This window comes from Chiloscyllium plagiosum, chromosome 35 (genome assembly GCF_004010195.1).
Source record: "Chiloscyllium plagiosum isolate BGI_BamShark_2017 chromosome 35, ASM401019v2, whole genome shotgun sequence".
Taxonomy (NCBI): domain Eukaryota; kingdom Metazoa; phylum Chordata; class Chondrichthyes; order Orectolobiformes; family Hemiscylliidae; genus Chiloscyllium; species Chiloscyllium plagiosum.
The window spans coordinates 3,999,231-4,011,028 of NC_057744.1; the positions used below are offsets into that span (position 1 = coordinate 3,999,231).

General features: G+C 42.2%; 1 protein-coding gene across 5 annotated transcripts in view; it reads left to right on the forward strand.

Annotated features, from left to right (window-relative positions):
- The window catches only part of LOC122540588 (Na(+)/H(+) exchange regulatory cofactor NHE-RF3-like), a 48,411-nt gene that overhangs the window by 15,923 nt on the left and 20,690 nt on the right, over positions 1–11,798 (forward strand). For 3 of the 5 annotated variants that reach the window (XM_043676495.1, XM_043676493.1, XM_043676490.1), the window contains exons 3-5: positions 2,392–2,553; positions 4,711–4,775; positions 7,358–7,569. In XM_043676495.1, coding sequence (XP_043532430.1) covers positions 2,392–2,553; positions 4,711–4,775; positions 7,358–7,569 — 439 coding nt within the window. The remainder of the gene's footprint in view (positions 1–2,391; positions 2,554–4,710; positions 4,776–7,357; positions 7,570–11,798) is intronic. The other 2 variants (XM_043676491.1, XM_043676492.1) reach the window with 1 other exon arrangement.

Here is an 11,798-nt window from a genome sequence, read left to right on the forward strand (position 1 = left end):
CATTTCCAAAGCCCCTCCCCCAAGTCTCTCCTCCCTACCTTTTATCTTAGCCTGCTGGACACACTTTCCTCATTCCTGAAGAAGGGCTTATGCCCGAAACGTCGATTCTCCTGTTCCTTGGATGCTGCCTGACCTGCTGCGCTTTTCCAGCAACACATTTTCAGCTGCAAGTTGTTGTTGGCTTGCTAAGCAAGTAAACGTGATGTTCATCGCCTTCTCATTGGAAATGGTTTGAGTTGACCTCAGAGGGCTGATTGAACTATGATAACATTTCCATCTGTTCATTGGTGACCTGCCCTCCCTCATTATCTCCCATCCTGTTAACAACACAATCGGATCTGAGCCGAAATCTAATTGAATATCATTAATTGTTTGCTTGGTTGACTGTAAATTGACTGTGTAAACACATCATCCTCTTGGCCAACTGCACAGGAAAATGCAAACCTGCCGTTAAACGTGATGGTGGGGCTCCACTGGAGATGAGGCAGGTGTTGCAAAGTAAGGGAATTGATTTTAATCTTGGGACAAAACAGGGCCAGGGTGAAGGTCCATCTCAAACTTCACGTGAATCAAATGGAGTCAGTAAATGTGAGGGCAACAGGAGGCTGATACTATCGCTCAAAGAACCTTGTGGAAACTGGAACTGATGGATAAGACTTTACACCCAAACTGGGAAAATTTAGAAATGTGGTCGGTTTCACACAAATGAAAGGTGTGGGGCAGTGGGGGTGAGGGGGAGGGTGCTGTTGGCAATGGAAAGAATAAGAGAACAAACTGGGAAAGGACCCTGAAGACTTCATGTGCAGCAGTTCTCCAGTCACCCCTTTTCCCTGGAGACAGTGAATATTTTAAGCTCATAGTAACTTAGGAATAGGCCAGTCAGCCCATCAAGCATTCAGGTACATCCCTTCCTGTCACTTTGTTATTTTCAATGACCTTTTAGAAATTTTCCACAATAACGATAAACACAAAGAGCTGAATTGTGCCAACTCTTGAACAACGTAGGTAATAGTGCATCAGTTGGGAAAATATGGCGGGATCAGAATAATTAGATTTGCGACATCGAGAAGAAGGTTTTGATTTTGCACCCAGACCGTGCGATAAGAATTTCAGCAGTGGGCGGTGAGGTACTTATTCTCGTGCATTTACGTTTCATTATTACCTATTCTCATCTTGTTTAGATGCAACTTCCTGTTCTTCCAGGTGGCAGAGAGGAAGTGGATGGTGACTGGTCCTGACATAAAAGTCCGAGTGCGTAGCTGGCAGCTTCACTTGCCGCTTACAGGCCTCTTTATGGCATGTAGTACTCAGTACCTCTGGGCACATTCAGAACACCATTCCTCCCCACCCCCACCCATGGAGACTGGCATCGGCTGTATCCCAGCCTTACTACATCATCACAGCGCATCTCTGACTCATTTTGAAGATAAGCCTCCATTGCAATACTGCACTGTGGAGTGTACTGACACCTTACAGTGTCATGCTGCTGCCCGGCACCTGGCACCCATCTCCCAGAGTGGAAAAGGCTGCATCTCAGGGCTCCTCACCTCCTCTCTTAGCACCCATTTGCTTTGATCCAACTGTGTTGCTCACAGCATCTCTGCCTTGCCCTGCTGCAGGTTGCTGCATCATTCAGAACTTACAGCCTCAATGTGACATCTGTCTTTCCTCGTCTTTCATTGGAGACTCAGAGGAAGACAGCTGGTTACGGTCAAGGCAGTGATCAGTCAAAGCAGGAGGAATGTTGCTGTATGGGACCGTGTTCCATCAAGTTCCCACCAGCTAATGCGGTAAACACAGTGCAGCTACTTGGGCTCAATGGCCATGTCTGAAAGTCTGAGGGGACTAGTTCTTATTCAAATCAGGGGGTGCCACAGTCAGTCAAGAGCATTATCCAATATCATTCCAGGAATTTGGATGAGGCCAGTTGGGTGCTTGCCCAGATATGGTTGGGGGTTATATATCATCTCAGTCCAGGAGGGCGGGCCATAGTCAATGCTGCAGGCCCATGAAAGCAGACAAGGAACTAGTGGGATATCAGTTAGGAGCTGCACAGTGATCAGTCAGGGATTTGGTTACTCATTGGTTCTTCCAAGTCAATGAGGAGGGTGGACCATGGTCAGTCTTGAACAAAGACAAGAGATTATATTCCACTGGTGTTAGTGAGAAAGTAACAGCACTCCCTTAGAGAAATTTCAAACATGACATGAAGGGTGGGAATCCTGTGTCGCTTTGTCCTAGTAGCTGTAGTTACTGTCAGTTATTCCGACAGTGATGATATAAACTGACAGTACATTTACAATGTGAGCTTCTATTTCCAATCAAGTGCCACCCATGCCACTTATGTGTCCTCAGAATCTTCATATTTTTCATTTCCCTCCCATTATAAAGCACTATTCCTGTTTGGCAAGGATTGACCTGGTGCACAACTGATTATGAAACAAGGGCAAACATTCCACAGGGTCTCAGCAGTGGTGAGTATTTCCACCACTGGCAAACACAAGATTGTAACACAGTGATGGTGCCATCGGGACATGGTTCATCTGTAATAAGGTGAGCAGTGGAGAATTGCATGAAAAACGTACTAGAGCACACAAAGCAAACCCCTCCAAGAAACTCCCTGAAATTGACATTTAGTTGATTTTAGGTAAAGTTCAGCCCGAAGTATCTGTTCAAATCTCCCAACATTTCATTATTTACATTATCAATTGTCCAAATATACCCCCTAGAGAATCAACAAGAGCTATAGTTATGCTTTCCTTTAAAATGTTTGCAGAAACTCTTATTATCTGTTTTTATATTACTAGCAAGCCTTCTCTCGTACTCTGCTTTTCACTTCTTTGTTAATTCTTTAGTAATTCTTTGCTGGTTCTTATAGTCTGTCCAATCCTCTAACCCGCCAGTAATCTTTGCAGACATGCACAGTGTGTATTTCAATTACTTTGATTCTTAGCTTCCTTATTTAGTCACAAATAATGTATTGTTTCCAACGGGTCTTTCTTTCAACTTTGCTGAAAGTTGTTAAATATTTCCTTAAATGTTTGCCCTTGCAACACTCCTGACCAACCTTTTATCCTTGTCTCTCAGTTCACCTTTGCCAACTCTGCCTTCATACCCTCAGAGTCATTTTTATGGCTGTGTTTAATGTCAATGTACATACACAGAAACATAGTGCTCCAGCCCTCTGTCAATTGCAGTCTCAAAGTTGGCCTTCTCCATATATTCACAGGCAAGGCTCGGCCTTTTGCAGGATATCTTTGGGTTAGTTTTCCGTGTATACCTGAGCTCTGTGGAAAGGTCTGGACTGCCTGATACTTTCACATCTTTCAGCAGAGGTTATACATTAATCAAAGTGACTGGCGATTAGAGTACACTATTCTTATTGTAAACACCTCTGTGGATCGAGCTTTTAGAACAAGCTCGAAATCCGAATGAGTGGAACATGTTCAGGAGGTGCATGAATAATCCAACATGTGCTGCTTACTATCCCGCATAGTATCAGCCATCTGTGCATTGTCTTGTGCTGGGCAGAGGGCTGTTCATCGTTGTGCATGGGAGATGACATCATCACACGTTGCGACATTCCAGATGCATGCTGGAAATACACACCCTGTTGCAGCTGACTGAAGTCATGGGGACATCTGCATAAGTGCAGGCTCGCAGTGGCAATCTTTATGCATCAGGAACACACAGTCTGTGCTTTTATTTAAGTTAAAAACGCAAGTAACATACTGAACATAAGATTCTCTCATATGCGATCACTGTTGCTTTGAGGCTCCTACGTTGGGAACCTATCAATCCCACTGCACCCTGAGTCCATATGTCCTACTTCATTCTGATCCTGTTTGTGAGTCGTTGCTCTTCTCTCCACCCCATCTATTAGCGAAACACAGTAGGAAGTATTTTAAGATGATGCATTTCCACTGTGAAGCCTCTGGCAGCTTGTATTGATCAGCTAATCATGTGTAACCCACAATGCTTGTCCCTGGTGAAGTGATTGTAATGAGATCAGTCAGATGGACCATTGGAATATGCAATATTTCCACACCGTAGGGATTCTATAATTCTACATAAGACTTCTGCTTGGGGCTGTTAATCTAGTCCAAGCAGGGAGTTCTGGCTGCCAGGTATAAACAGGAGTGTCAGCGGCTCTGTTCTCGCTGAGAATTGGCTCTGAGGAAGTCAGACCAGTGTCAAGTACTAGGCATGTGTAAATAAAGGGTGACTTGGTGACGGGATATTGGCCTCTGTAGAGTTATTTCACCTGATATCCATTAACCTCGTGCAACTCAGTTGCAGATTATTCCTCGATCTGATTTATCTCTTCCTTCGTCAGAAGGTCAAAACGATGATAGATTTTAAATAGCGTAATTAAGGAGAAAGTGTTTCCAATGATAGAAGGGTCACAACCCTGAAGGTGCAGGTTTAAGGAAATTAACAAAAGAACTAGAGGAAAAGTGAGAAGGATTTATTCCACACGGTGATTGTTGTGATCTGAAATACACTGTCTGGAGGTGGAAGCACACATGTTGTGCCTTTTTTAAAAGGGAATTGAATAAATGCCGAAAAAGGAAAGTTTTACAAAAGAGTGGGGAAGAAGGGCTCTTGGGATGGCTCTATGATGGGCTGAATAGACTCATCTGTGCTATAAGCTTGAGTCATCTAATACTATCAATATACATTTTTTAAAATCTTCTGATTATTTTTCAGGAAATTTACTTTTAATCCAAAGGAAGGGATCGATAATCCTGCCTTGGTCATTTGTGACGACGTGGGTAAATTAAACTTAATGCATTTTATTGAAAACGTTTTTACGAGGTGTTGTAAATGGCAGGTGTGGGCTAAATATTAACCTTTATTGTTGTCAAAGTGGAGTGTATCACTAACTGGTCCCCAAAGCAATGGAACAATGTCCTGGGTGATAAGATTAATTTCTGTTACTAAGGCAGAAGCTACTGGATCCAAAAGCAAATACAAAAAAAATTCTAATTTCTCTTCTGGAGGATCTGATCAAAGCTTAACATTTCCATGGTGAATCAGAGCCATATGATGTGTTGTCTTTGCTTATTGTCATTTATGGTAATGGTAAAGGTAATGTAATTAAGTGTAGACAGTTGGGACAGAGCTGTTTAGGAGCATTAACATCAGTTTTTACTGGTCAGGCTGAATGGCCTATTTCTGTGCAGTAAACTCACTTTAATGCAGAATAACTGTGTAAGAATGCCAGGGCATTTGTTTACAGTTTTCATTGGAAATTTGAGGGAATCCCAGAAAGCCATCCAATTTGGATTCTAACCCACTTGATAAGACAATCAGAAACAGGAGCTGGAGTGGGCTGTATGGCCATTTTGAGCCTGCTCCACCATTCAGTACGTTCATGGTCAATCTTCTCCACTCCTCCTAACGCCCACAATGTCTCCATGTCCCTTAATCCTCTGAGTTTCAAAAACAATATTAACTTCAGTCTTGAATACACTTCGTCATGATCCACTTGGAAATGCATGCTGATACTCAAGTCCCAGTACACCCAGAATCAGGATTAAGGTTAACAATTTGATCAAAACACCCAATTTTCCTGGCTGATGAGCTTAGGTTAACAGGAAACACTGACCAGGTTTATATACTTAATAAGAAACTACTATTCATTACAGTTAAATCAGTTCTGGCCCCCTATATATGAATAATCTGTTTATAAATCTAAAGTAAACTCTACCCCTTCTTAAGCCTCTACATTCACATGCAGACAGACACAGATAAACAAACAAAATACATACATAATAGGGGTGTAGCTTTAAAAAAAAAGGTAACACAGATCATTGACACCAATTCCGTGTCCTTCTAATCTTCAATCCTCCTCATTCCAAGTCCCCTCAGTTATTTGCTGAAGACACAGTTCAATCTCTCAGTCACTGGTTAGAGGCAGCAACTTAAAAGCACATGGTGAATGAGGGGCGTTAACTATCTTCCATTTCTTTGTTATGTCACTGCACGGAGAGAGAGAGAGGATGATGTCTTATTAGAGTCTGCAGGATTACCATCACTTTATTATTTATATAAAGACAGTCTGTCTGCTCCCGAGTCTATTAGACAGTTGTCATACTAATGACTCCTGACCCTTACAACTGGTCGTGTTTGATAAACTAATCAATAGGCTTTCTCTGAGCAAAACTTGCCCCGTACATGTACTCACAGTCCAAATTAATCCAGAAATTATTCACCACTGCTTGAACTTAACGACTGTGCAAATACAACTCACAATGTTTGAAAACCACACCATCTCCTTCCACAGCTTCCTTGGTTTAATGTTGGACTATAACCTGGTGTTGTGTGATGTTTAACTTTATCCTTGGTTTAAAGCAGACTCTTTTCCATTTTGATACTTAATCCAAAAATAAAGAAAATTAAAAATAAACTGCTTTGAATACAACTTAATGACTGAGAATCTAGGATAAAGAATTCTATAATATTGGAGTGAAGGCATTTTTCCTAATATAGTCATACAACATGGAAACAGATCATTACGTCCAACTCATCCATGCTGACCAAGTTTCCCATTTGCCTGCATTTAGTCCATATCCTTCTAAACCTTTCCTATTCATGCACCTGTCTAAATGTCTTCTCCATGCTGTAACTGTAATTGCATTTACCACTTTCTCTGGTAGTTCCGTTACATATACAAAACACCCTCTGTGTGGAAAAGTCGCCCCTCTGGTCACTTTTAAATCATTTTCCTCTCACCTTAAAATTATGCCCTCTAGTTTTGAACTCCCCAACCCTTGGGAAAAGACCTTTGCTATTCACCTTTTCTAGGCCCCTCATGTAAGGTCAGTCCTCAACCTCCAGTGGTAAAAGTCCCAGCTTATCCAGCCTCTCCTTGTAACTCAAAGTGTCCAGTCCCTGTAACATCCTTGTAAATCTTTTCTGCATCCTCTCCAATTTAATAATACACTTCTTATTAGCAAGGTGACCAGAATTGTACACAGTACTCTAAAAATGGCCTCACCAGTGCCCTGTATAACTGCAACATGATGTTCCAACTCCTATACTCAATTGTCTGAGCAGTGAAGGCATGTGTACTAAACACATTCTTTACCACTCTGTCTACACGTGACACAATAATCTCAGGCCAATGGCAGACCCCTTATTCTGAGATTGTGACATCTGTTTCCAGATTCCTCAGTCAGTGAAAGCATATTCTCAGCATCTACCCTGAAAGTCCCTCGAGAATTTTACATTTCAATTTGATCTGCTTCAGATTTCTAGCATCTGCATAGTTCAGTTTTGTTGATTTTACCTGACCTAAATCAACAAGTGTTTCTCAAGTGACAGGCTCAATGATGTATGTTTATTTCTTCAGAATTGTCAATCTCACTCAAGCCCAGAGTCTGTGTTTTGAATAAGAAGGATAAGGAAGTGTTTGGTTTCTACTTGCGAGAGGAGAATGGGAAGCTGGGACATATCATCAGGAATGTGAAGCCAGGCAGCTATGCTCAGTACGCTGGGCTCTTTGATGCTGACAGGGTATTAGAGGTAAATGGGGAGTACGTGGACAACACCGAACATTTCAAGGTGAGAGCTGAATTATGATTTTGGTTCATTTGTCACACCATTCCTCTGTCTGACTAGACAGTCCCCTGTCACAATTGATTGCTTGGAACTTGCCATACCCCTCGTTACATTAGAGCCAGTCTCAGTACCAGAAACCTGGCTGTCAGTGCCACATTCCCCTGAGAGTCTTTCACTCCTTATATTTTCCAAAACAGCATACTTGTTTGAGATGGAAATAGCTACAAAAGACCTCTGCATGACCTGCTTCCCTCTCCTACCTTTCCTGGAAGTAACTCATTTTCCTGACTGTATCCTTGGTTTATCCCCCTCCCTGCAACTACCATCCATCCCACCACCCAGCTCCTGTAAATTCCTCATTGCCTCTAAGTGCCGCTCCAACCGATCCATGCAATCCGATAGGATTCACAACCAAACACACTTCCTGCAGATATAATCATCAGTAACATGTTACCTCTCCCTGATCTCCCATATCTAATAGGAAGAACACATCATTGTACTAAAGATCATCTTTATACTTTAACAATCTACAGAACCAGAAAATAACACAGTTTTACTGCTCTAAAAAACACTGCTGCAGGCTAGCTTAGAACCTATGTTTTTATGTTTTTAAAGTTTAATCAAGAGACAGATCTCAATAAAAACAAATAACCAAAAATGAACCCACTCTACTTATTATTGATGATTTACAAAAAACAAGTAAGGTTACACTTTAAAAAGCCATTTAGCTGCCCCACTGCTGTGAAATCGCACACACAGGTCTTTCTCTGAGGTCAGCTGTGAATTTTGCTGTTTGTTTATTTTTCTTAGAATAACTCCGATGTATATGGATTTCAGTAAGGCATTTGATAAGGTTACCCACGGTAGGCTATTGCACAAAATATGGAGGCATGGGACTGAGGGTGATATAGCGGTTTGGATCAGATATTGGTTAGCTGAAAGAAAATAGAAGGTGGTGGTTGATGGGAAATGTTCATCCTGGAGTTCAGTTACTACTGGTGTACGGAAAAGATCTGTTTGGGGTCCACTGCTGTTTGTCATTTTTATAAAAGACCTGGATGAGGGTATAGAAGGATGGGTTAGTAAAATTGCGGATGACATTAAGGTCGGTGTTGTTTTGGATAGTGCCAAAGGATGTTCTAGGTTACAAAGGGACATAGACAAGCTGCAGAGCTGAGCTGATAGGTGGCAAATGGAGTTAAATGTGGAAAAGTGTGAGGTGATTCACCTTGGAAGCAGCAACAGAAGTAAAGAGTACTGGGCTAATGGTAAGATTCTTGGCAGTCTAGATGGGCACAGAAATTTCTGATTACATAGATTCCTGAAAATTGCCACCCAGGTTGATAGGGTTGTTAAAAAGGCATATGGTGTGTTAGCTTTAATTGGTAGAGGGATTGAGTTTTGGAGCCACAAGGTCATGTTGCAGCTGTACAAAACTCTGATGCGGCCACACTTGGAGTATTGTGTACAGTTCTGGTTACCGCATTATAGGAAGGATGTGGAAGCTTTGGAAAGGGTTCAGAGGAGATTTACTCGGATGTTGCTTGGTGTTGAGGGAAGGTCTTACGAGGAAAGGCTGAGGGACTTGAGGCTGTTTTCATTAGAGAGAAGAAGGTTGAGAGGTGACTTGATTGAGACATATAGGATAATCAGAGGGTTAGATAAGGTGGACAGTGACAGTCTTTTTCTTCAGATGGCGATGGCTAGCATGATGGGACATAGCTTTAAATTGGGGGGTGATAGATATAGGACAGATGTCAGAGGTAGTTTCTTTAGTCAGAGAGTATTGGGGCATGGAACGCCCTGCCTGCAACAGTAGTAGACTCACCAACTTTAAGGGCATTTAAATGGTCACTGGATAAACATATGGATGAAAATGGAATAGTGTAGGAAAAAAAGGCTCCAGATAAATTCCACAGGTCAGCGCAACATCGAGGGCCGAAGGGTCTGTACTGCGCTGTAATGTTCTAATCTAATCTAATTTACTCTTGAAGCGTGAGCTACCTACCGACATAATTGTTGCAGCTTTAAATCTAATTTGATATTGTGTTCAGAACATTTGATTGATGATAACCACCAGCAGGAGGGGAGTAATAAAAATAATAATAGTCACCTGCATATGACAGCTTATTGCATTGAAACAACTCGAGGTATTTCATGGACAGAGTCAGATAGTTTGAGAGTGCAGTGATTACTGTCAGCTTAAGAGTAAATACCTGTAACATGGCATTGGAATGGATGATGAGCTGCTGACATTGTTGTATCTTTTAGAAAAAAAAGAGAAAAAGAATGAAAGAGAGACGAGAGAGAGGAGGAGGGAGAAAGAAAGAGAGACAGGAATAAAGAGAGAGAAGTAAATTTAATTTGACTTAAGGTTTATTATCATGTGCGCTGAAATACAGGAGCACAGTGAAAAGTGTATAATGTTGCCACACATGCGCCATCTTAGGCATAGAGGTACCCCGGTACAAAACTTAGGTACAAGTCGTAACGTCGGGAAACTAAGTTAAAATTAAAATATTACAATTGGTTCTTCGTGTCAGTAAAAAAGAAACAAAATTAAAAGTTATCATTACAATCCTCCCTAAATAAAGGAATAAAGGTAAAGGGCAGGTAGGTCAGTGGATAACATCTGATGATCTCAGGATGTCCCAGTGCACATTACAGCCAATGAAGTACATGTGAAGTCATCACTATTGTAATACAAGAAACATGGCTACCAATTTGGGCACAGCAAATTCCCATAGACTATTATAACAAATTGAAAATATTTATTTTGCGATATTGAATGGACAAAGAGCATTAAGCAAGGGAGAATTGTTCTACTATTTAACATCCAATAGGGAGGCTAGGTAGGGCATGTAATTAATATCGGTTTCCTGAAAGTAACATTGCGTTTGTATTGGTTTAGCTTTATTGTGTCACTAGCTCTTGAGATGCGAGCTTGGGTTGGAACTGTGATGTGAATTTAATTGACGATTGGGCATTATTTACAGCATTTCCATCATGTTCCTGCCTGCCTCCCTGATACCATTTCAATGCCTGACAGGGGGAAACTGCCCCTGAGCCTCCAACCTACCAACCTCTTTAGAATCTTTTAAAGACCAGAGAATATGGACCCAATTTACTCACAGGATAACCCTCTCGTCCCAAGAACTAATCCAGTGAACCTCTATTGGACAAATGCCAGTGCAAATTTATCCTTCCTTACATATAAAAGACCAAAACTGAACACAGTAGCTGTGGTTAGGAGAGTGGCAAGGCAGGGGATGTGGGGGCCTTTCTGATCATAATGGAAGGACCTCATTTCAAGAATGGTCAGTAGGCTCCTCTCTAACAGGCAGCAGAGTCAGGGCATGAACAGTCAGCTCGAGCGCACAGGTGTCAGGTAACCATAGCTGGTCATCTGCTGTAGCCTTTCCCAGCTAACAGCATGGAATGGGAGATAACGTGCAGAGGGTGGAGAGCAAAAGGCATCAGACAACATGAGGTGAGGACAAATGTACTGAATGAGGAGATGGCAGCTCAGAGAAACAGACAGTGCAGGGTGGGAATAGCGCGGAGGGATGATGAGTATGGGGTAGGGACAATGCAAGGTGATGGGAGTACAGAACAAGGGAAGAGACAACATCGCACAGCACCAGTGATATGCAGCAAATTCCAAACCAGCAATAGACAATACACAATAGATGCAGGAGTAGGCCATTCTGCCCTTTGAGCCTGCACCACCATTCAATATGATCATGGCTGATCATCCTTAATCAGTATCCTGTTCCTGCCTTATCTCCATAACCCTTACTTCCACTATCCTTGAGAGCGCTATCCAACTCTTTCTTCAATGAATCCAGAGACTGGGCCTCCACTGCCCTCTGGGGCAGAGCATTCCACGCAGCCACCACTCTCTGGGTGAAGAGGTTTCTCCTCATCTCTGTCCTAAATTGTCTACCCCGTATTTTTAAGCTATGTTCGGCACTCACCCATCAGCAGAAACATGTTTCCTGCCTCCAGGGTGTCCAATCCTTTAATAATCTTATACGTCCCAATCAGATCCCCTCTCAGTCTTCTAAACTCAAGGGTATACAAGCCCAGTCACTCCAGTCTTTCAGTGTAAGATAGTCCCGCCATTCCAGGAATTGACCTCGTGAACCTACGCTGCACTCCCTCAATAGCCAGAATGTCTTTCCTCAAATTTGGAGACCAGAACTGCACACAATACTCCAGGTGTGGTCTCA